The following is a 25,676-nucleotide window of genomic DNA, read 5'->3' on the forward strand; positions in this document are numbered from 1 at the left end:
AATAGACCTCTTTAGCTTCGTATGCAAATTGCCCATTTGAGATCACATAACATTCTCTTGAGAATTGTTCTTTTATGACGAACATGTTAAAATATTTACATATGAAAGGATCAACTCCAGAGTGGCATCATATGGTCTGAAATGTGCAAAACGAACTACAAAGCTAAAGAGGCCTATTGCATAACTATGTTTATAGTAAATCGACACACAAGTACAAATTCTCAAGATTTCAAAGCTTTATTCCAGCCATTTAGATAACAAATTCATAGGGAAGTGGTTGGAGTGCGACAGGCTTGTTTCTCTTGGTTCTTACAAGGTGACTAGGACGAGGTTGAACAGGCTGGAAAAGAAAAAAGAATACAAGGGGTGTCAATTGAATAATCTAAGTAACCTTAATCAGGAATAGAATGGTGGCAAGCTGCACAAGTACACAACAGTAATAATACTGCATATTCTTAAATCAATTAGGAAATCGCATGAACTTGAGCAAAATTTGGAATGTATTATTTATTATATACGATATATATGTATTATATAAAATTAAGGATTATTTTACAAGGGAAGTTTTGAAAGTTTTCAAAATTGGAGAACTTCAAAACATCACGAGTATCTATAAACTCTGAATTGTATGATTATATTGTTTTGTTTATAATACGCTCAACAAAATTGTGCAACTTAATTGGGACGCTACGGAGTACAAAATGGGATTCAATTTGTAATCCTCTTGTCCAATCAGAATCGAGTAATGGACCTAGATGGACAACCAGAGAACCTGGAGAAAGGCTGAGGAATGGAAGGAGATATCTGACAAATTTATGTGATTATGTGTGATTCTGAATCTTAGAATAGATCCTAACACCTAGATCTGACCGTCCTACATGAAAGAGACTTGGCCTTGTATAGGTTTTCATACCTGTCTCTTGCAGTTAATGACTTTTCCAGCGGCTTTAGCCTCCTTCTTCTTGGTTTCATTTTCCTTCACTCTCCTTAAGAGACCAAAAACATATGTCAAACTTGTTCTTAAAACAACAAATGAAGTTGTGCTTCACCATAAAGAGAAAACAAAATCCGATGAGAAATTGGAATGTATAAGAAAAGAGACCATTTTACCTTAAGAAGTCGTCTCTGCACTTGGAATGTCGAACATGCTCAACACGCAAATTGATTTTCTTGGCCATGATTCTACCCCTGGAAATTAATATTATGAATTTAAAAAAATTGAAGTTTGTGTTGTACGATTCCTAAATTAGGAAAAGGCCCTTGTATAGTATCTTTAGAACCGATTTACTTTCACAGTAAAGGATTGTGCAACAAAAAGGTAGGATTAATAACTAGTAAACTTTTTGCAGGTCTTACAATAATAGCCAGTCAGTAACCAGTCATGATGATCAGCCAAAATAGTTTTAGCTTGATCATGCCTCCTCTCTGGCCCAATGTTATAGTCAAAATAACCAGCAAGACAAAAATTTGGCTGGACAGGTTCCAATTGGCCAGACTTTGTGTAATGATCGGTCATTACTTTAAGCTAGTTTTTATGATTTTGATCTGGTTCTTGAGTGTAATACAATGATTATAATACAATGCCTTGCCAAAGTATATATAATATTTTTGTCCTTCGCTAAAAAATTTAGAGACTGCCATTTTCTAGATTTGTAAAACAAAAGTAATCAAAATAATGTATGTTTAATAATTTATTAAACTTTACACACTTACTTGTTCTTTTTGTTTACGACAACACCCAAAGCACGCTTGGTAACATTGTAGACTCGGCCAGTTTTTCCATGATATACCTTATGGGGCATACCCTTCTGAACAGCACCATTTGCCTATTGAAAAAAAGATACAAATATGTATTTTAGAATTGACCATAAGTTGGATTTTAATATTCATTGAAGACAAAGAACTAAAACTTAAGATATTCTTTATTATTAATCAGTCTTTTAAGAAAACCTGATCACTTAATACCAATCAATGTCAAAGTTTTTTAAGTATTAATTAGCCATACATTGATTAATAACAATCAGTTATTAATTAGAAACTAAATTGCTTTAAATGGAGTTTTATTTTTACAATAACTCACAAATTTCTCGCACGCTGATTGGTTATTTTTTATAATCAATAAGCGGACAGACAGATAAAGCAGACGTCAACAAGCGCGCGCTCTTTCTGTTGGTTGTTTTGATCACTAAAAATGAGAAGTTTTTATTGTTTTTGTTATTGTAAAATACAAAGGGAAATCAGTTTTTTGTGTCTGTCCTCTTATTGACAATAAATTGCGTCATCACATTGTCAAAGTGCATGCGGATCCACTCAGGATCCACGAGGCATCTATTTGTTAAATTGATTGCATTTCCGAACGTCCATTTAGTACACTGGAACAGGACTTAAAATAATGGTCTGACATGGTGAACACCCAAATTACTTTTTGCTTAGTAATACCTCATTTCTGGCTCAACATCAAAATGACCGGCAAGGCAAAGATTCGACTAGATGAGTTATCAATTCCCACTGGACACTGACAACTGGCCATTATTTTAAGTCGTGTGAGAAGGGAAAGGACCATGAAATAGTTTATTTTAATGGGAAGTGAGGGGAAGTGAGCTAATGCGAGGAGTGGGTTTAAGGGTATCTAGGACTGTCTCTTCCACAGTCTTTTAAAGAAAGACAATTTCTGTGTAATGAAGTTATATTGACTACATATATACTAGCTGCCTACTACTGTAGAAGCTTTTTCTTCACCAAATTTATAGCCAAAAGGGAATATTGATATGCAATCCAACCCATGGAAAAAACATCAAGATTATTACATCTAGATTTGTTATCAATTTGTTTGAAGAAATACAAATAATTTTCGTGTAAAGCTTTACAAATCTACGAGTTATTTGATCTAGAATATTACTCAATTCTGCTCCAAACTTGCCTTAACATCGACAATATCACCAACTTTGTAGGTCTTCAAGTATGTTGACATATGAATGACACCTAATACAAAGTAGATTATATCATTATATCATGAGAAATCATAACACACTATAAAACTTGAAAAAAAGGATGGTAAAATAGTGTTATAGAGAGTCTACACACAACGTACCACGTTTCCTGAAATCCCTCGAGAACATGTACCGGGTTCCCCGGCGATATCCAGTAGTGTTCACCATTTTGATAGAGTCTGACAAAAAAAGAACATTTAGTGAGCCAAAAACGTGTTTAGCTTTTGACTTTGCGGCATTAATATGTGTAAAAAATCCATTTTCTCTGACCATACCTTGCTACCACGTGAACCAAGATGGCCGAAACGAAGAAAGAGGAAGGTTCATTAATATGCACATCCCAGCATTCCATGCGCGTCTTTCGGTTCAGACTCTCGCGGTATTTTAGGCACAGGAAGACAAAGATCGGTGTTTGTTTAAAGCCACAGGTAGCTCAATTCGAAAACGAATATAACATATAACTTCATTTTCGTGTCAATCTTTTAACGCAGCATTAATAGAATACACTGTATTTGGGTACAAATACGAATAAATATATAGGATAAAATATGAAATGTGCACATTTCATTTAGTAAATTTTGATGATATATACCGTAAATCCTCTATTTAGTCCCCCTCTCTAATAAGCCCCCCCTTTTTAAAGGAAGAAATTTGTTAAGCCCCCCTCTCTTCTTAGCCCCCCCCCCCCTCCCCCTTTCACAACTAAAGATTATACTTGAGAGACTAACACAGGTGAATCAAATAATAAAAATGCCATGTACATCACTACAGATTATGCGAGACGGTCAATAGTAATGCTTCCGTTTAATCCTGAGTTGCAATAATATTACATACTGCGTTTCGACTAAATCAATAAGCCCCCCCCCCCCCCTCTCAATTAAGCCCCCCTCTCCAATAAGCCCTCCCTCAAACGTGCCTGGAATAAATACTGCATGTATCCCATCTAGCCATTGCCTTAGTAACCTAAACCGCGAGTATCCCATTTAGCCATTTCCTTACTCACCTGGACTACGAGTATCCCATCAGGCCATTTCCTTAGTCACCTGGACTGCGAGTATCCCATTTAGCCATTCCCTTACTCACCTGGACTGCAGGTATCCCATTTAGCCACTTCCTTAGTCACCTGGACTGCGAGTATCCCATTTAGCCATTCCCTTAGTCACCTGGACTGCAGGTATCCCATCAAGCCATTTCCTTAGTCACCTGGACTGCGAGTATCCCATCTAGCCATTCCCTTACTCACCTGGACTGCAGGTATCCCATCTAGCCATTTCCTTACTCACCTGGACTGCGAGTATCCCATCTAGCCATTACCTTAGTCACCTGGACTGCGAGTATCCCATCTAGCCATTACCTTAGTCACCTGGACTGCGAGTATCCCATCTAGCCATTACCTTAGTCACCTGGACTGCGAGTATCCCATCTAGCCATTACCTTAGTCAACTGGACTGCGAGTATCCCATCTAGCCATTACCTTAGTCACCTGGACTGCGAGTATCCCATCTAGCCATTACCTTACTCACGGCTTATCCAGTCCTGGAGTCCTTTTCTCTCAGAGACGACAAGCTGAAAAATTGTTTTTTTCCTCGACTGCAATTTTTCAGCCTGGAAAATTCCGGTACGGTGGCGTGCCTCGTTCCTAATGAGGTGCATGTGGACAATATCCTGGTGTAAGGTGGGGACACGTGACATGCATCGATATCGCCAAAAAGAAGGGCTAGTAACAAAATATTCTAATTATCCATACCATACCTAAAAATAATAAGTGAAAAAAAAGAAGATAAATTTTCTTTTGAGTGCTGTGTGATCTTATATTTTAGAGAAAATAGGCTTACTTTCGTAACCTGTTGTGTGTTGTGATATTTGTAAAACTCGCTGCCTCGTACATACTCCTTTACACGTTTCAGAAGGACACCAAATGTGGATGCAATATCTAAGAGAAAATAAGCTTGCTTTGTTGTCCTTTTGAGTGTTGTGATCTTTTTCAAACTCCAGCTACTCCGCACTCCTTCACACGCATCAGAGGGACGCCTTCTGCATGTCGATGCAATATCTAAGAGAAAATAAGCTGACTTCGGTGTCCTTTTGAGTGTTGTGATCTTTTTCAAACTCCAGCTTCTCCGATCTCCTTCACACGCTTCAGAGGAACGCCTTCTGTCGATGCAATATCTAAGAGAAAATAAGCTGACTTTGGTGTCCTTTTGAATGTTGTGATCTTTTTCAAACTCCAGCTACTCCGCACTCCTTCACACGCTTCAGAGGGACGCCTTCTGTGGATGTATCTAAGAGAAAATAAGCTTACTTTGATGGACTTTTTGAGTGTCGTAGCTTATTCTAAAAATCTAGAATATATCGATTTTTTAGGGAAAAAAAATTTTTTCTAGCCGATGAAAAAAATAGATTGCATTACCTAGTTAATTCGGGAGGTGGGTGTGTTGTATAGGCGTACAAGCCAAACTCCAAACGAATGGAGTTTCTGTACCGTATCCCCAAAACGATCTATGCTATTCAAGTGAAAACAGAAAAGGTGAGCATTGGTTTTTATGTGTGGTCAAAATACATATATTTATGGTGTGCGTTTATTGTTTACTATTTAAGAGTATGTACTGCCTGTGGTGCGACGAAGGTGAATATACCACAGATAGCCCAGCCCCTGATTGTGACTTTCAAGCCTGTGGACAGGCTCTTTAATTATTTTGCTAACTTGAAGTTCACATCCAGTAAAATGACCTTTGAAGCTTCTGATCCACTCCCAAACCACATTCATTTGACCATTATTTCTTTTTATAGAACATAGAGAAAAAAAGAAATCTTTTAAAAGCTTCAAGTTTTTCTTTTTCCTAATCGAAAAGTTAATATGTTCTTCTAAACGCGTAAGAAAAAATATATACATTAAAAGTAGTTAAAAAACATAATAATTTAATATGGCTTAGACTGTTGACTCTGGAGTTTGAAAGGTCCTTTCACTAGATGTGAACTAAGCATGAAGGCATGAGGTAGCTACTTTTTCACATCCATACGGTATTTTCATAAGATATCCCAGTAAAAACTGAAGGTAGACACTGATCCAATCCTGGAGACCTTTTCTATCCGATGCAACAAAGCTGAATCATTATTTTACACGCCCGCAACCTTTTCAGCTAGTTTAAATAATGTAAAGGATACCCTTAAATATGGTCATTTCAAAAAAAGACACTCTGAAATATGGTCAAGGATACCCTTAAATATGGCAATTTGAAAAAAGGTTACTTTTAAGCATGGTCAAGGATACCCTTGAATATGGTCATTTCAAAAAAGGATACTCTTAATATGGTCATGATCAAGGATACCCTTAAATATGGTCATTTCAAAAAAAGACACTCTTAAATATGGTCAAGGATACCCTTAAATATGGTCATTTCAAAAAAGAATACTCTTAATATGGTCATGATCAAGGATACCCTTAAATATGGTCATTTCAAAAAAGAATACTCTTAAATATGGTCAAGGATACCATTAAATATGGCAACTTGAAAAAAGGTTACTCTTGGAAGTGTTGGAGGATACCCTTAAATATGCTCAAGTGAAAAAAGGATACTATTAAATAGTCTTTTGAAAAAAGGACACTATTTTGATATTAAATTAAAACAAGAGATTATGATCCTTTTCTCTTGTATTAACCTATGTTATCCTACCACAGCGCAAAAATAAAGTAATTTACGCTGCGATTTGAACCTAAGCGAAAGAAGAAAAAAAGAAAAAAAAGAAAAAAAAATCGATTCCACTGTGCCATACCCCCGAGACATCCGCAGAGCTGGGGCGTCGTATGGACTTCGGACCTGACGGCGATTAAATCCTTCTGCCCTTGGGTGTACGAATTACGCAAGAAAATGTTCTAGCCGAAGCATCAGGGGAGAGACCAGCCGGCCCCCAGACCATATCGGCTAATCCCTTGCATCTCTGCCACGCACGGAATCGGTTGAAAAACTAATGTTAAAAAGTCTAGTCTATTCGGTGCATTGTTTTCACGGCTATTGCTATGCTGATTCACCTGGAACCGTGGCCCAGTGGAAAAAATCATGGGTATTCAAATTGTACTGAGTCAAGCCCGCTAAGGAGGGTTATTACCTGGATGGGTGACCTAAAAGTTGTACCTACTCAATTATTAAATTGAAAATTATAGAATGAATATCTACAATCTATATTTCCCGTCAATTTTATTTGATGTACTTCAGCGATCCCATCGAGCCCAATTAAACGTATCAAGAAAAAATATATAATTGTACTTTTACGAATAAATTATAATATATACAGTCAACTCAAAGAACGTTGACTTCGACCGGCTCAAGCCACGCCACTGGACCCATTAAATGTATATGTCTTTGGGTTTACGGTAAGAAAAACAATAAGGCAGTGCATATCAGGTATTTTTGTGCAGACAGGTTTGAAGTACTCACTCTTGCCCGTTTAGGGTAGGGCTGTGCCGCTGAGCCCACTGAACCCTGACCATGGCGGCACGTGATCCCGTATAGCGAGTATAGAGGAGTGCCCCCCCCCCCCCCCCCCCACGGGAAGTACTCAGCCTAAGCTTTTCTTCAGCGGATATATATTAGTAAAACATCTGTGTGAATTCCTTAGGAAATTTACGTTTTCGTTAGGGGGTAGGTAAGGGGGTATCAGTAAAAATTGAACTTCATTTGTGGACGGTCAAATCTTTTTATTTTAATAGGAAGGTCATGAATTTCTTTTTGAAAGAGGGAGGGCTATGAGCATTTTAAAACGTTCATGCGAATCCCGTGCGCAACATCACTTCTTCCCACCATTTCCCTCATTGATGAGCAAGGAGTCTGCTGTAACAGGATATAAATCGTAGTGAAGTCTTTATTTCATATTTATGTACGTATGCTAATGATATATAGCTAAAGTTGATTTTTGCAAGATTCTTCTTGTTCTATGAAAACATTACGCCACGCGGCACGCCGGGCTACGGTGCGAATCGAGAAAACCTGATCAAGCAGCTTTTGTATTTGTGCCGGTAAAATGCATGCATGAGTCTGATCACTTACAGTACGTACACGGTACAAGATACCGCAACAGCGAAATGTCTTAACTACCATGAGCTTCAAAAACACGGTTACTATACGGTAACACGGCTTCCAGCTCTTGCAAAAACCACTCTTACATGCATGCCGGCACAAGAAAACTGATCATCCCGGCAATCAAAATGCTCGTAAACCTAAATGTCAAGGCCTGGCACGGTACGCCAGGGCACATCCTTAAATACTCTATGTTTTCAATATATTACATCTAGTGCCCAATCAACAGGTTCAACCATGAGCTTCAAGAACACGGCGGCCGGTAACACGGCTTCCAGCTCTTGCAAAAACCACTCTTATATGCATGCCGGCACAAGAACACTGATCATCCCGGCAATTAAAGTGCTCGTAAACTTAACTGTCAAAGCCTGGCACGGTACGCCAGGGTACATTTTTATATACTCTGTGTTTTCTATAAATTATATCTAGTGCCCAATCAACAGGTTGTCTTGACACAGTACACGCGTAGACCATAGCCATTTGTCTTTTTGTCGTGTTCCTGACAGTCTATCTTCTTCGCACAAGGCGTACACTTTTTCCCATCACGACCGTTGGAAACAGAATTCAATTTTCCATTTTTCAGACATGTTTTCTGATGCAATTCCAAGGCGCTATCGCTACTGTCCTTCTCTTCTAAACCTTCAGGAGACTGTAAATGTACCCGTACGTGGTTAATTGAATGAATGGAACTAGATGGTAAACTATTGCTGCGTTTCAGCTCGGATGGGTCTTCATGTTCCTTTAAAACTGAACAGTTTGTTTGTGATCGCTCACGTAAAGAATTTTGACCCTCAAACATGTTATCTCCTCGGTAGGTCAGTTCTGAATCACGTGTCCCACCTTGTTTTCGAATAGGTACATTGTGCGGTGATGTGGCGAAATTTCGATGCCTATTCTCGTTATTTCTGTTAGTTTTTGTCGAGTTATTTTGATCTTGTTTCTTGGCAAATACATAGCGTAAGGATTTCTGTCTGTGGCTAAGCCGATTTGGATATTTTTTATTAAAATGGATGTCCACAGGGCTGAGTCTTTCTACCATAGTGTCGTTTGTTGGTTCATCGTCGTTGAAAACTGAAAGCTTGCTTTTTAGCTGGAAAAAAGATGCATTATAATAAATATTTTGAGCTAGGTGCTTAGCATTTAAACCAATCCATCATGCTGGAAATTCGTTAGCTGATGGTAAGAGAAGAGTGGGAAACTTTGACTTCCGACAAACCGTACACGCGTTTGCTTGAAGAACCGAAAAGAGCGGGAAAAGTGGATCACCTAATCGGAATCGGAGTGTTCCGGAAGTTTCCGATGGGAATGACATATACTTTTTATTTTTAATAAATAATAACTTTCGATTTTTCCGGGTAAGTGATAAGCATCCCCGTTTTATATGGAGCAGTAATATGGGCAAGAAAACCAGAACTTTTGGGTAAAAATGTAAACACAAAAAAGCCATGCCCTTTTAACGTACAGGTCAAATAAGAATTGCGAAATTTTGCGATGCTTGGAAAACGGCTGAGCACGGTAAAAACTCTGCATATCGAGGCATAACAACATAGTTTAAAAGTTACATTTGATATTAAGTCCACGAATTGAACCTTAGTCCCCAGCAGGGGAGGCCTAGGGGAGCCTACTGCCATCACAACACCCTCTAGATTCTCAAATGTTCCGTTGGTATTGAAGCGAATATAAACCAAGCTAAGACTGAGTACAGGCTTATCAGTGTGACATGGTTAATTTGATTCTACGGTTTTATTAAACGAAACAGTAGTAATGGCCCTGGGGTTGTAAAGTCTCGTTATTGTAATAGAAATATGCTACTTAAAATAGAAAACGAACGAACAAAACATGGCGGTCTGACTAGTGCCAGGGAACACGAGTAGGGCGGCACAGGGATCCCGAAGTTACCACTTCTCACATCAGCATTACCTTATGATTCTCCTGCTTAAGCACAAGGATTTCTGCTTCAAGTCTCGCATGCCTTTCAGTGAAATTATCACATGTTGCTGATGTACTGGCCTCTCGTCCGTGGTGTCCCCTGGTGGACAGCATAGTCCCCTGAAGAGGGTTCCCATTAGGATCCTTCCACATCTGAATAACCTGTTCAATGAGTTCCTAGTTTTAGTACGTTAAAAATCACCAATGAAATCATATCATATATACTAATGATGTTAGAGTGGAACCAAAAGAATATTAAGTAGGCTTACTTAATATTTTCTTGAGTGAAACTGATCAGGAATCTGGAATCGACTGGAAAAAGAATCTGAGATCATTATAGTACCTGGAATACAGAATTTCCAAAGCGCTATTCCAGATTTCCTTTCATGGAGATAGAGCAAGATGATACAATATGAAGTGCAAATCAATCAGGGAGAAATAGAAGTTGTCTTTCAAAAGACTTAGTTCTAACGCACGGTCTGAGTGACTGGTCGGAATATCAATCTAGACGAGCTGGCTGTATCTAAAATGCTGACTTCATTTGTTCTTTTTTCCGACGTTTAATGCGAAAAATATAACAGCTTTTTTCGCTAGTTTTTTCTTTTCTTTTGTGCGCTTGTTATTTTATAAAAAAATATGAAACAGTTTTCCGTTTTAGATACTCTGATGTTAACACTGGGGATGTCTATACGAGAGAAGCGTCCAACCTCTCAAGTCCGCGTACCGCGCGTTAGATTCCACACTTGGGATGTCTAGTGAACACGAGAGAAGCGTCCAACCTCTCAAGTCCGCGTACCGCGCGTTAGATCCCACGCTTGGGATGTCTAGTGAACACGAGAGAAGCGTCCAACCTCTCAAATCCGCGTACCGCGCGTTAGATCTAATGTGTCCACATCTAACGTGTTAATTTTGGAAAACGTTTTTATATTTCTTTACTGGGCCACGCCTACCTTAGGAATGAAGAGCACGCTGAGTGTGACGGTTGTACAAAATAGAATAACAGCACAGATAAGAGTAAAACCAGCCGCGGGTTCACTGCTGGACACATGTGACAAAGGTACCCCAATAGCACATAGAAGAACCACGTTATATACGCTGATCCCAATAAACTTGGAGTCGTTTAGTACTGGGACCGATACCTTGCGCGTCTCGAAGGCCAAAAATAAACCAAAGACAAGAAGAAGACTGTGGAAGGCGTAAAACGTGACTAACCAAGGTAACGAGTGGGGACCTCGACATTCTTCACGACACAAAACGATTTCATAGTCACGATTTCGAGAGATCTGAACCGCAAAGAAAAGGAATTATACATGTTACATAAACTATATACACCCACTTGCAAGAAGGTTGTCATACAAGAATAGAGCATTTGTAATTTAGTAAATTAGTGATTTAGTAAATTTACCGATTAGGAATAAATTATCACTGACGTTTGCGACAAAGAGTTTTGCACGTTATATGATCATGAACCGCGCGCGAAGCAAAGTATTCGCTTGGCTATATATGACTGATAATTCATGTTCCTACCCTTCTAACGCCATTAATGACGATGACTTGTCTGCTTGGGGGGTGAAGCACCATCCACAGAATGAGAAGAAAGACGTCGATACACACAATCACAGCCAGGAGACTAAACAATTCTTTATCTCTCACTACCTGAACGGCAATTCATTGAGTATGGTTATCATTAACCTTGAGAATTAGAATATTGGTTGTGAAATTATGCCTATTTCGTTCAGGTCCCGGCGACCTGTGTCTCAGTGTGTCCATGTTTCTCAGTGTCAAGGGCAATACGATCATAGAACTACCGCGAGAATCGATATGATACGCGGTGACTCATACGCGGTCCGTTCTCCGCGACTCTTTACTGAGAATGAAGGGTTGGCCGGGGTGCATGCCCAGCCGGGAGAAGAAGGTTCCAGGGCAGAGGCGTAGCGAGGACCCAGGATTTGGGGGAGGGGGGGGGGGGGGGGGGGAGGGAGGGCGTGCCCAAGAGCTGCTAAGAAAGTTGCCAAATCATACCTTTTTTACTCTCTTTACGTTACTGATAAAGATCTGATGCACTCTCCAGGTTTTAGAAAACATGGCGCCGAATCCAACAGTGAAACCCAATGATAGAAGACTGAATCTCGCCTTGGGAAGATAATAAAAAATTTTGGTTAAACAAAACACAACGAGGAGCGCCCCGTAAAAAATATAAGTTTATGAACGCCTTCGAACTCCTGCAAATGTAGTCAAGACCCCGATCTAGACCCCAGTGCATTATGGGTGTTGATGTTCTGCTTCCACCTAAAAGCGCGGGCTCTCAAAACATTGGAAAACAACATGGCTGACTCAGCGAGTGAAATTCGAAAAAAAACTCTAGGGAATATTGAACAATACCGTTGCTTTAGGTCATTGTAAATCAGAATGAGCTTTAGGAAGAACAGTCTACGAGTACCGGTATTTTTATAAGGTTTATTAAATTGATAATTCGGAAAAGATTCCAATACTTTTGTGGGGCTGTAAAAATAAGCTTATAATTTATACAACTTGAACATCGTAACAAGGAGAGTGAAACTAAGCCATATAACGCCATAAATCTTGACTCCAGCCATAAAGCCACTAGTAAAGTATCAATTATGCGATAGGAAGTAATCAAGAGAGCATAAATGACTATTCATGCTCTCTTGAAGTAATATATTTATCAACTACTTACTCTACAGGCGAAAGAATATGCTCTTTCCGAAACTCTGCCATCCAGACCATACAGAAATATAGTAGAATAGACCATTATACACCCAATGATGATGACGTTATTCAGGTTTGGACTTGATAGCTTAATATACCTAAATTAAATAAGAAAACAGTAAAATTACTGCTCAATATAGCACCAATAAGGAACGTAGTAGTGTAGTCTGTTCTAGTTTTGGTACAAACGGAATACCAAACCTTATATGGTGTTGCTGGTACCCAAGCTGTCCCAGAATACATGCATCTTTGTCTAGCTAAGAAAGTACTTTTGAAAGGAGGAGTTTGGTTTTTCTCCCCGGGGGTAGGGGGGGGGGGGGTGGAATCTCATTATCTGCTCTAAATGGTGGTCAAACAAAGACTACCATGTGCTGTCAGCCACAAAAAATTCGAATGAAAAGTGGTGATACAGCTGATGAACATTCTGCACAAGACAGGATCCGGATATGACGTCAAATGATACCTTTTGTGTCTAAACTTGACGTTAAACGCAAGAAAAACCAGCCCCAAGACGATGCCAAGACTGCTGAGCATACAAACAAAAGCATACAGCCATAGTGGTATCTTGACAAACTCTTGCATCACAACAGTTCGGTCTACAGGACGCTTACCGCCTGAAAACACACCAAATGTTTGATAAATATGAGATAAAACGAGATATAAAGTCGTAAAAATCTGGTTGTAGAACACGAGGGATGTTCATATAACAACCACACACAAGCAAGTACTTTGGTACAAATCGAAAAGTAGTTATGTGAAGGCTTTTTTCTTACATTTTCTTCATTACAGGATTTGTTGTCCAAAGCTCTAATTGTTTCAGGTTTAGGTTAAATCATGTCGAGAAAATGTTTGGCTTGAATTATCTTATATTAGCGGTTTTTTTTAGAGCAATTGGACCCGGTAATACGTCACAACCTCCTATTGGATAAATTATTACGTGTGTGTGACGTCATTGGCAGGATCTTTATACCCCATTTCACAATTTTTATGTATACCTGGCCACACGTTTCCTTTTCCAACCAGCTTTAGTTTACGCTGTTTTGGATAATAAAATCCCACCGCTACTGCTTGTCCATCTGCAGTGCAAAAAAAAAAAAAAAAAAGAATTTCAACAAGATAATTTCTGGTGTCTGAATAACCTAAAGGAGTACATACCGGGGTCGTGCTGAAGTATTTCGACCACTCCATCGTAACGATCACCATCCTCAAAGAAAGCTACCTCACCCTGAATGAGACGAAAATAATATTAATTGGTTACGTTTTTATTAAATGACTGGTTTAAGTTTACCATAGTTTCTGTCACGCAACGCTAGGTAAACGTTGCGTGACAGACACTTATAACGTCTGCGAAGGAGGCTTATTCTCAAGATGATGTATACATACATGATACATGGTCTAAAATGGGAAACTACTCTCCCAAGGCAAAGAGCTCTTTGTCTTACCGTTATCCCTTCAAAATTGATCTTCTGTATAGTAGACACGAGTATTTTCGTCATTCTTTGATCTTGGTACGAAGCGTTTCCAGATATTTCTTTGTTGGCATTTATCAAGGGGAGTGACTGGTTGAGAGCTGAAGCAATGACCCACACAGCGTCATATGTGTAGGCTGTGATGTTGGGTGGCTTGGTGATGTTCAAGAACTTTAGATATGTCGTGTACTGCTTGTGGTACTCTGCTCGAGTCTACGAAGATTAAAAAAACGAACCTTTAAATTTTTATGGATATCCTGAAACAACCTCTGGGCTGATCAAAGTTAGGGCGCAGCTAACACACAGATAAAAATTGGAATTGAGCTCGTTAGTTTTCAAAAACCGTTGAATTTTTTTTTCTTAACTCACATTCAGGATTCGAACGCGAGACACTAGAAGTGAGAGGCAAGTGTATACCGCTACGCCACCCTTGATTCCCAGAGAAGCATTTCTCTGCACAAGGAAAATCTCGCTTTTGTCCGTGGCCTGTTCCCCATTCAGTGTTCAAGTCTACCTTACGCGTGTTATATTTTTAGAGCTAACAAAATAGTGAACGCCGAACGTGGTAGAGCAAATTTCATGGAAGAATACCTTACGGGCCGGGGAGTGACGGTTGTAAAAGTCTATTACTAAGTAACAAAAAATCGTGTGCGCAAATCTACCTACCACTCCAGAAATGGCACGCCTTGCGTTCCCTTGCTCATCGTCGCCTAAATATATCTGGTTGTTGAATATAAACGAATACGCAATAGCCTTTTTCATTTCTTCTTGCGTACACTTGAGATTCTTGTCTGGCACTGCCCACCATCGATGGCTGTATGTACCTATCAGAAGCCATACATAACGAGGTCCATATAGTCCTGACTTGTAGGCCTGATAACGTATCATTTTATATGGTTAGAGGTAATCATAGATTATCGTTTTGGGGGGAGGGGGGTGGGGGTTAAGGCCATTCATAACGAGATCCACATACTTTACACATCATGTTAAGCTATATAGTCCAGCCATGAACTAGCAATTCAAGGATATAAGGTGCCTCTCAAGAAGCAAAAGTATATTTGAATGCATGATTGAGTATATAATTTCTGTCATGATGATATAAAAAAATGCTTCGTACTCATGAGAAGGTTACACGATTTCCAGCCATTAAATGTTGAAATCTTTACTCCTTACTCATTATTTATCCTGTCAAAACAGGTGAATAAATGTCTGGACTGTTTCCTCGTGGTCAAACATGTTTGTGTGGTCAAGATGGACTGCATGCTTGTTAGCATAATTGGTTAGCTTTACAAAGTATGAAATACCTGACAGAATATCAGTCTTGCTCTTCTTTCATAGAACGTGCCAACTATGATGCGAGCATCGTTTCTCTGTCAAGAAGGAGCCAACAAAGATTGGATAGACGTTGAGGTTAGGCCCGATTTCCAGCGTACAACTATGACACCCTCACAGTTCAAACCCAGCCTCATACAAATCGAGGTAAGTTTCTCTACGCAGACCAACAAACACTGGCTGGCCAATTTTTGTATCACCTCACAAAAACTTAAGCTAGGTTAATGACAATTTTGTATGACTATAACAAAACAGAGTACGACAATAGAGGTGTTTTCGTATCTGTGGGAAAGGTACGGGAACTGTCTTACTGCTCGCACACGGTACGACATGTCGTAACATTGAAATGGCTTCTCATAGGAATGGTTATCATGCACGGTACTGTCTTACTGGCTTACTCCCATTGTCTTCCATTAATTCATCCAACCACAACGCGTAGTTATGGCTACAGTAAGATACTGTACGGCTGCAAAACTAAGCTTTATCGTATCATTTTCACTCGTACGAAAACTGCTTACGAACACTGAATTACTCTAAGGAGAAGCCATTTAAATGCTACGGCATGCCGTACCTTGCATGCAGTAATACAGTATCGTGTGTTTCCCACTGCCACGAAAACCGCTCTTTTGTCGGTACTGTGTGCTTCTTACAGTCACGCTACTATTTGTCAGTAAGTTAACTTTAGTTTTTGTGATGTGATATAGATATGGGCCAACCATGCCAGTGTTTTCAAGTAAATCTGGCGACCATAATCATTGTCAGTTTTCCTCTTACCATAAGCATCCTCATATTGATATCAAGTTGCTTGCCATTGGTCTGTTCAGATAACACTATCGAACAATTCAACTTCTTCAGTTCATCTATCACTTGGTGGTTGGACTGGGACGCCTAAATAATTAATAGATTCATTATGTGTAAGCATGTGACAAAAACTTGAATGATAGACCGGCCGTTTCTATTGCAAGTTACGGTGACTTACGCAGCACTCAATTTGAGTGCGCACACATGTAATATAGCGTTACATGCAGTTCGTGTGACCGTACAAAAACACTTAGTTAAATTACCAGTGAAGTATATCGTGAACTTGGCTCGAACTGCATATGAGGAATAGGGGACTGTAGTGACCCCCTCGTCCCCTTTCACACAGCCCCCCATTCCCCATCCCTTTTGGGCCGCAGGCTACATCTTAGCTAAATCACAGCCGTACTGATGAGTAGTACTTCTTTCATGCAGTGCGGCAAGCGATTTATAATCAAAACCAAAACACGACTAAAATGTGTGCGCTTTCGTTTTCGTTGTTGCTAGAAGCCAATATGGCGGAAAACGACCACGTGACCCAGTAGATCTCATCGTGTAATAAACGACTTAACAATGGCTCTAAGGCAAAGTTGTACTTAAACAACGCATGCGTAGGTAATCCATGAAAACATGAAGCCCAAAGTCCAACCTCGACTTGGAGCTATTGTTTCGTGGTATCGTATAGAACGGTCTGAACCCAGGTGAATGAATGTTAATCGAAGTATTATGATCATCCGGTTGTCTTTCAAATGAATTCGGGAACGGTCTATTGTAAACTTTAATGTGGTTATGATAGTATAAAATGTTTGTACTTATATTATATCTCACCACGTCACCACCTGTGTTCTCGTACAGCAGAGCAATGTTTTTCCACCCAAAGTGCTTGATCCATGCCACTCGTGCCAGGTTCCTCGCAGACTCAGATGGCAGAGTACGGAAGAGAGTTGGGAACTTTTTACGGTTTGAAAGCGCCAGAGAACGCGAGGCATATGATATCTGGAGGGAAAAAATATTGTCTACACTAAAGTATTGTAATAATAATCATTATCATACACTCAATTGAAATGGCACATGGGGAGTAAATAAGCGGTTTCGCGTACGCTGCAACCTATAAAAATGCGAAGCCCGAACGGCTCTCAAACGCAGGTCTTCTGAATACGCGTTTGACATTCTAAACCGACTGCATGGATGGCGCAAATGAATAAATTATAATATAATTATGTCATTTCCCATGTGCCATTTCGGTCTCAGCTTCTATTTTTTTCTATGTTCTGAACCCGACAACGATTCTTCAATAGCGCTGCGCACTGATTCTAAAAATAGCTTAAAGATTCGGACAAACATTGCATTCTGTTTAACCGCTACGATGATTATACGAACCGATTTTATTATTTTTACTTAAAGTTACGAAAATTATCTGTTGAAAGTAAACTTGTAAGTTTGTTTGTCCGAATTTCGCCTTTGTCTTCGTTTTTATGACGTCACGACTGCGCTGCGCTATTGAGTGTATCATTATCAGCCATAACGTTTTTCAAATAAGCCACGTAAAAGCTCGTTTGGCAGCAAAAAAGCCGTGCAGAAAAAATGCGAATACATTAACAGTGGTCATACTTTTGTACGTCGTGCAGTGTCACTTGTTGTTATCATCATCATCATCATCATCATCATCACCATCAGATAATTATTTTGTTATCATGTCATTGGTTAACTGACCTGCGCAAGATTTCGATATGCGGACAGCTCGGCTAGAAGTTCTGTGACGTCAGAGCATGCTGCACCCAGTACCATGACAACGGGACGCTTGTCCATCATGAGATCCATAAACATATTAGCAGAATAAGCAGGATCACACTGAAACAGAAAGTCAGATGGCTTAATCTGTCAATCCCTAATATATTCCAGTGAATGTGGGCTTAGCTTCGAATCAAGGAGTAGCTTGTTTTGTTATTCTTATTTCTGCTTTTGTCTACCGACCTCACAAGTGAGGCCTGCATACACTGGAGTAGTAAGAGTCGTTAATAAAGCAAAATCGACGACGACAGGTAATAACAATTTCCAAAACTAGGAAGAAAGAAAAAAAAGCCGGTCTCAAATGAATTAACAGAGGTTCCGTTCAACTCAGGATCACTTCATGTCACGCAAAATTACGCTCCGTTCCCTTGAGTATAGTTTTTTCTTCGATAAACCGGACTAGTCTTCTTCGCAGCCGTAAGAATCCGAGAGAGGATATTACAGGAGGGATCCATGTTGATAGGAGGATATTACACAGGGATCCCATGTAACAGATCAAGTTCCCAATAGACCACGTATAGCGGCCCTCTGCGTGGGAAGTGGGAGATATTTTCCCAGTTTTACATTTTGAATTCATAAAACTTAATAAGATTAATTACTAATTGACCCTCGTAGGTCGAGGTCGAGTGACCCCCAGCTGTGATGCGTGGTAAACCACGTAATCTGTGCATCTATACCATTATAAGTCGATATTCACAGCCTTAGATTTTACGGTTTATAGAGTTAATAAGATTACTTATTTAACCCTTAAGTCGAGGTTGATTGGCCCCTTGCTGTGATCATTGTTATCCTCTGTGATTTAATCGCAAATCTGTGATAAATCCATTAGCTGTGCGAGAAGTATACGGCCTATGCTAAGAAACTTTGAATTCATAACTTCATTAACCAACCATCGACCATGTATCAGTTTATAATCATAATAACTGGGACTATCTGCCTTTGACTGACCAGGGAAGGTCAGTGTTAATCGACCACCGACCTTGGCTCATCATTGAGTTTATGAACCTGGGTTATCGACCACCGACCACAGAAGTATTTAATCGACTACCGACCTTAGCTGATCATTGAGTATATAAACCTGGGTTATCGACCACCGACCACAGTAGTATTTAATCGACCGCCGAACCTTTTACCTCAACGTCTAGTTATAATCTTAACCATTGTACATCGTATATATTTTTTATATTTGACATTACGCTTAAGCTAATGTTCCCGCTCTGCTAATGAGCCGCGAAAATTGAAGGGAAATCCCTATAAAGAGACTTATACCATAAATACTGCACCAGATATTCTGATAGGATGCCGCGCACTTCTGTTATCAGAATTAGCTTGCAAGGAAAAGTTCTTAATTATTGAGTCGATTGCCGCATCCGAAAAAAAATTTGCCAGGAATCTTTAAAAATACTGATCACACAACACCGAGCACGGGGGTTCTGTATAATGTAATGAAATGTCCAGCGCATTTGTTAAAATGAAGATATGAAACATTTTCGCATTAATGACTGAGTCGATAGCGGCTGTTCTGCCGACAAAAAGCCCTAAAAATATCCACTCAATTTTCGTACAAACCAACGTAACGGAACTTGAAACGAGTTCAAATATAAAAAAATTCTGCTTCAGAGAAGTGAAAAAGATAAGTACTTTGAATATTTTTTTCCTGCTAGGCTGTGAACCGGTGAAAATAAAATATTAAAGTTACCAAAAGAAAAAAGAAAAAAGAAAAAAAAAAAAAAAAAAAAAGGAACGTCCAATAATAACCTTATTGCATAACTAATTCTTTAAGCCAATTCGTTCTCGAAATATTTTTTAGTATGTTGAAACAATTTAGAAGGTTTAATTTAGGCTGTGAATCGGCGAAAACAAAAAATAGACTATCCAAAAAGAGAAAAAACAAAAACAAAAAACAGGATGTCCAATAATCACCTTACTGAATTACTAATTCTTCAAACCAATTCGTTTTCGAAATATTTTTCAGTACGTGATAATCCCGTTGAAACAATCTAGAGCTTTGATTTATGGTAATTAAAACAGTTCTTTATCGTTAATTCGCCCCTTGGTGCTTTGGTGGAGTTAAATTTCCATTGATTCCATTAACGCCAGGATTGATTTCCTGGTCTTATTCCACGAAGTTGAAAAAGATGAATTTCTTCTTCGTCTTCTCCTATTTTTGTAATGATAGATAATGTTATTATTTTGGTTCCTGAAGTCAAAAGATGAATAAAAGAGAACGTGGGCCAAAGAAAACGTCGCATAAATCGAATGAAACATTATCTGTTAATCCGAGAAATTGGAAGTCAATTTAATCCATCTTATACAGAATTATTACATTAGTAAGTCGTTTGATGTAGCCGCCCTATAAAATGTACATTTGGTGAATTCGCGAACTCACAGCTGTGGTTGGGGATTAGAATACACCAAGAACTGTCTTGCTTATAGCTCATGGTTAAAAAAAAGGCAAACAAAAACAAAGGAAAACGTATAAATAAAATGATAATTAAAAACAAAAAAAGAAAAGAAAAGAAAGAAAAGAAAAGGAAAGAGAGAGAGAGAGAGAGAAAAAAAAGAGCGAAAACAACAAAAGAAAAATCAATAAGGCGAGGATTTGCTTCTTATTCCCTCACTTTACCCAGATCACCCGTACCTCTGAACCACCCCAATTGTTCTTATGCTGTGACTTAATTAGAGTCAACCAGAAAGTCGCAGCACAGCGATGCCTTATCAGAAACAGCCCGCGGGCTCTGCTAGACAAAGAATTGCTTCCCGGTATGTAGAAAATGATAGTGGTGTTTACCGTCACGTAGCACATTTAGAAATAATAAGTATACCTTGTAAAACAAGATGAGCATGATAGCAAAATAGTGGAAATGATGATTACGATAAATACTGTTTTACTGATTTTGGGAAGGAAAACTGACTTCACAAAAAATGCACTGATGACAGCGGTTGACAGCGGTTGTTTGGGTCCGTTTTGCGCTTTATTTTCCAGCTATAGCCAATAAAGTACGAATATCGTAGGAGAAAGCCTAGAGGAGTTATCTCAGTACCGCCTAAAAGCCGGTTTTCGGAAACTATTTCAAAGAAAAAAATATTTGTTTTGAAGCCTTCTTTTTGAAAAAAAAAATCCGTTGGATAAGAAGTAACTTATTACTGAGTTTTTAAAAGGCGCATAGTGAGTGAATATTTTTTCTTGTCTAATAAGTCTAATAAAATACATGTCAAGCTATAATTATTCATTATATCTTTTTTTCTTTTTTCTTCTTTCACTTTCTTTATTATTTTTCTTTAATTCTCTTTCAATTAGTGAACGGCGTCGGCGTTTTGAAGTCCAAAGTATTTTTGGAAGCTCATGCTTATACGTGATAACTATATCATAAATTAATAAAACTCGTTCGAGATTCTTCAAAATCAAAACATACAGTGAATGTTTCGTATGTTGACTATAATATTCCGTGAATAAGATTTCAAGATGTCCATTCTCTCATTTTTTGCAGTGTATATAAATTATTCTTGGTAATCAAGCATCTTAACAAAGACCAAAATAAGTTAATCTTTTTCTTTGCTGAGGAAAGCTCAAATTGCAAAGGAACAGACAGTTTTGAAATACTTTTGAAAGAATTTGAAGAAATATTTTGTTTGAAAAACAGGCTCTAGCATCCTTGACAAGGGGATTTTTTCTTCCGATTTCCTCATTTATAAAACGGAGAGAGAAAGAAAAGAAAAGGGAAAAAAGAAAAGGGAAAGTAAGAATGCGGAGTGACATGTGGTAGGAAGTTACCGCCAAAGGTCTAGTATATTCATTGCTAGGAATAAATACTACGTCACAGTACTATAAAAAGGAAAAGGAAAAAAGCTATCAAGAGAGACAAAATATTCTGATATTTTTAATTGAGTAAAGTCTCAAAATAGAAATGAATGAAGAGATTCTGTTTGTGCCAAAGGTCACTTCTCCTTGTCATAAGCTAAATATACTGAATTAGGTGAGTCTTAGCCAGTAATTAAATAATTTTTAAAGGAAAGGACTACTTATGTCATAGTTACATATCATTGTCTTTTACATTATATTAAAAACAGTGTTGCAATATATATGTACTATTGTTTTTAATTATTCAGTTAAAAAATAACCCTAATTTCTGTGAGATTTGAGCCGCAACATTTACCATTCGCTGTGAATTAAACCTTCGAGGTATTTGATCAAATTTTTATCATAAAAAGATTCATTTACTATACCTTTGAATCCTTGATGATCATTTTCAGCTCGTAGCCTACAAGAATGTCGGATTCGTTCACATGTTTAAGCGCTAGTTGAGCAGCAGCAAGCAGGGCATTTCCTGGAACAGAGGCCTTGTTTGGACTCAAAGGGAAAAACCCTCCGATGTGAATCGGAATCTTCGTCCCTTCGACTTCTTTATGGTGTTTTAGAAGCGTTGCAATCAAAACCGTTAAAGCTGTTCTGAAAAAGCTCCCTTTATAAGCAGAAAAGAATTCCATTTCCGCCAAAATGTTTTTACAAGTGTTCGCTAGTATAACGTCTTTCCCTTCTGGCTGTAAAAATTTGGAGTGTTACTTTCGTAGGTCAAGAAAATGTCTTCGTCGTCGTCTTCTTTTTCTTGTGCAACAATATAATCTTCAATGATTTGCCACCTAACCTGAAGTGACAAAAAAATCAAATCATTCATTTGCTATAGACACTTTTTTTTCTTTAGATTTTATCTTAACCTAAAAACCACCTTTGCGTCGAGCGATTGGACAAAAAAGCACCATGGAAAAAGCCTGGCACTGTTGTAAGTGTTGTTGCGTCTCGACTTGTTCCGATATCAGCTTGCGTAGGTTCATTTAACAGTCTTAGTTTTTGTAATCCAGTAATAACTGCAATAAGGTTTTACTAGCCCCAGGCACTTTTTCATGAGTTCTTTGCTTCATAAAGTAAGGCTTTTAGCGCTAATACAGTTCGAGTCTTTTGATTCCTATTTATTCCCAGAGGCGATTTGTTCAGTGCGACTAATGGTCGCTCGCAGCTCCGGTTTTGTTTTTGATCAAAACTAGGAAATTTCGATTAGTAACTAGAGAATAGGGTAAATTGGGGCGATGGGTGAAAATAGATAGAAAAACTGAGCATGAAGTGTTCACTTGAATCCAATTGATCATTAATTGGCGAGTTTTAAGACTAAAGATGCAATAGTCGAAGGTGTTATTTTGAGTAGCTAGTGGTTAGAGTGTGGATGCTTGGCCATCGGTTAGGGCGGGTAAAGAGGGGACTGTAGAGGGATGAATGAACATCGTAGAATAAATATTGTGGAATAGACATATTTTTGCTTTAGTTATAGAGTTGTTAGAGCTTTGAAAACGTAGATAGAAAGTTAGGCGGGGAGGTGATCATATATAGTGGTAAATAAATTATCGATACAGTAATCGTTGTCGGTCGTTTTTTTTTTTTTTTTTTTTTTTTTGCTACTCTCCACGCTGAGCTGTTGCTGCTGTTGTTTTGTTTCTGCTGTTGTTGTATAATCATTATAATACAGATAAGAATAAAATTATTTTCGCTAACACTAAAGTAGCAGGAAGCAACTTTACTATATAATTGTGTTTTTAAGTTGCTAGACCCAAGGACGGAGTTGCTGTAACTAGAGTTAGTCAGTTCTAAATTTATCATTTATTTATTTATTCAGGTTAGAATGCTACTTATTTTGTTCGCCATATGCGAGCCATATGCGAGCCATTTTGGTAGTGTGGTATCTTAAGGGATATCATGCAGCACAAGTCAGCACAGGCGAGTGGAAAAACGTCCCCTGAAGGTGCGCAATTAAGACAATACTAATTACTCAATACTCATTACTCAATACTCATACAATTTCACGGTGTATAATTTACCCTTTTATCATTACAATACTTATTAGTTATTTTGACTTTGTAGTCGAGTGGCTTGAACTAAGCTATCACAAAAAGCTAAAATGCCAAGAGTGCATGAGAATGCGAAAAAGCAGTCTAACCTGACGGCAAATTCATTGATTGAACAGTAGACCCCTTGCATTAAATCTCTACCTGGGGGTCGAAACAATTGAATATATTTTCAACATAAGATATTTCAATCCTCAAGAGAAGGGAATCTTTTTGTTTTGATTGAGCAGATTGAGCTGCTTTGACGTCACATGCAAGGGCCGGGTCTATAGGACACTTGCAGTTATGTCGTCATTTACTACCACTACCAGAATCCCTTGCACACTTTGTTTTATTCAGTTAATTAGCACCAATTGTCTTACTATTCTCGTGAGGAATTACAAATTTGAATGGAAGGTATTTGCGAAGCATTTTGGTAGTGATAGTCATATGACGCCATCATTCAAACTTCCTTCCTCAACTTACATATCGTATTAGTTTTAATTTTTCCGCTCTTCGGTTGTTTCCGTAAGTCATACTCAGTAAACGATCTGATTAGAAATACGTGATGAAATGTTTTACAGCTGATTAATGGACCTCCTCGGCTCTTGCATAGTGTTTTCCCATTTCAGACCACGTGTCATTACGGCTACTGAGTATCATTTTTTTATTTAACGATTGCGCTCGGTTGCACATGAGAAGACACGGCTGCACAGCTCGATTAGCTTGCTATACCGAGCAGCTATTACCTGAATCTTGGCTATAAACATTAATGTTGTAAAGCAGAATTTGATATATATATATATGTATATGTCATTATTATTGGTAATAACGATACTTGTTGTTCAGAATTTTATTCTCAAGGGAATGACACGTGGTCTGAAATGGGAAAACATTACGCCCGATCCGAGGAGGTCTGTTGAAAAATAAAGTTTGAACATTTGACGAAATGTTCTCATCGTATCGTGTTTAGAATGTGAGACTTGCTGTCCTAAATCCTTCTTGAGTGTTACAAATGACTCCAAATAAATCGATATTTTGTCCAACCTTTTAAGGCGAAAACCATTTAGGTAGTATTTATCGCTCTGAAATAATCCCAACTAACACTATCGTCGACTCATCCAATCCAAGCAATCGGCTTAGTTTCTAAGTTACTAAATTCTATTTCCTTTGAGCTAGACATCAAAACGTGGCACAAAATGTCTTCTTTTGTTGTAGAACTTGCGATTTCTATTTCATGTAATCATTTTATAATTGTATTTGTGTGTGTGTGCAAGGGTTGATATATGCGAACGCGACGAGGAATATCTTGGTTTGTGTTTATGTATAATCAGACGGACAATCAGGCACGTTCTTTAGTATACTTAATCCCTCAAGAGTTCCAAATGACGTCTAAAACTTGTAGATGTCACGTGGCCCGACTGTCTAAACAAGCGACTATGTGGCTACAAGGGGCGCTGGTTTTGAAGAAAGCCAACTGCCTTGTCATTGATTTGCATGATTGATTTAATTAGCTTTAGCTATGATGTTAGGGTCACTGTAATAGTATATGCGTATGGAAAGGGGGGGAAGGGGGTACGTGACCCACCTCCAAAAAGACCTCGCTACGCCACTGCCAATAGGCTACAGATATTGCAAATTATAGCACGATACCGAGGCTCTAAGGGATACAATACTCAAAATTACAT

General features: G+C 38.5%; 2 protein-coding genes across 9 annotated transcripts in view; both read right to left on the reverse strand.

The window, feature by feature from the left end:
* Positions 1 to 218: 218 nt before the first annotated feature.
* On the reverse strand, positions 219 to 3,327 carry LOC116291519 (large ribosomal subunit protein eL21). The gene is made up of 7 exons (XM_031698690.1): positions 3,266 to 3,327; positions 3,092 to 3,169; positions 2,921 to 2,982; positions 1,714 to 1,826; positions 1,111 to 1,188; positions 914 to 986; positions 219 to 340 (listed from the first exon to the last, which is right to left on the reverse strand). Exons 2-7 carry the CDS (start codon positions 3,156 to 3,158, stop codon positions 251 to 253), a joined length of 483 nt encoding a protein of 160 aa, XP_031554550.1. The 5' UTR covers positions 3,159 to 3,169; positions 3,266 to 3,327; the 3' UTR covers positions 219 to 250.
* Positions 3,328 to 7,820: 4,493 nt separating this feature from the next.
* The window catches only part of LOC116291528 (gamma-aminobutyric acid type B receptor subunit 2), a 36,748-nt gene continuing 18,892 nt past the window's right edge, over positions 7,821 to 25,676 (reverse strand). For all 8 annotated transcript variants that reach the window (XM_031698712.2, XM_031698705.2, XM_031698711.2 and 5 more), the window contains 16 exons: positions 22,342 to 22,760; positions 18,037 to 18,174; positions 17,152 to 17,319; positions 16,300 to 16,413; positions 15,498 to 15,563; positions 14,860 to 15,066; positions 14,167 to 14,406; positions 13,880 to 13,949; positions 13,720 to 13,800; positions 13,188 to 13,338; positions 12,693 to 12,822; positions 12,017 to 12,127; positions 11,522 to 11,650; positions 10,945 to 11,277; positions 9,986 to 10,156; positions 7,821 to 9,155 (listed from right to left, as the gene is read on the reverse strand). In XM_031698712.2, the coding sequence (XP_031554572.1) occupies positions 8,502 to 9,155; positions 9,986 to 10,156; positions 10,945 to 11,277; positions 11,522 to 11,650; positions 12,017 to 12,127; positions 12,693 to 12,822; positions 13,188 to 13,338; positions 13,720 to 13,800; positions 13,880 to 13,949; positions 14,167 to 14,406; positions 14,860 to 15,066; positions 15,498 to 15,563; positions 16,300 to 16,413; positions 17,152 to 17,319; positions 18,037 to 18,174; positions 22,342 to 22,602 (3,024 nt within the window). In that variant the 5' untranslated portion in view covers positions 22,603 to 22,760 and the 3' untranslated portion in view covers positions 7,821 to 8,501. The remainder of the gene's footprint in view (positions 9,156 to 9,985; positions 10,157 to 10,944; positions 11,278 to 11,521; positions 11,651 to 12,016; positions 12,128 to 12,692; positions 12,823 to 13,187; positions 13,339 to 13,719; positions 13,801 to 13,879; positions 13,950 to 14,166; positions 14,407 to 14,859; positions 15,067 to 15,497; positions 15,564 to 16,299; positions 16,414 to 17,151; positions 17,320 to 18,036; positions 18,175 to 22,341; positions 22,761 to 25,676) is intronic.

Source organism: Actinia tenebrosa, unplaced genomic scaffold (genome assembly GCF_029948245.1).
Source record: "Actinia tenebrosa isolate PJP-AT-01 unplaced genomic scaffold, QUT_ActTen_1.0 PGA_scaffold6__47_contigs__length_16458017, whole genome shotgun sequence".
Taxonomy (NCBI): domain Eukaryota; kingdom Metazoa; phylum Cnidaria; class Anthozoa; order Actiniaria; family Actiniidae; genus Actinia; species Actinia tenebrosa.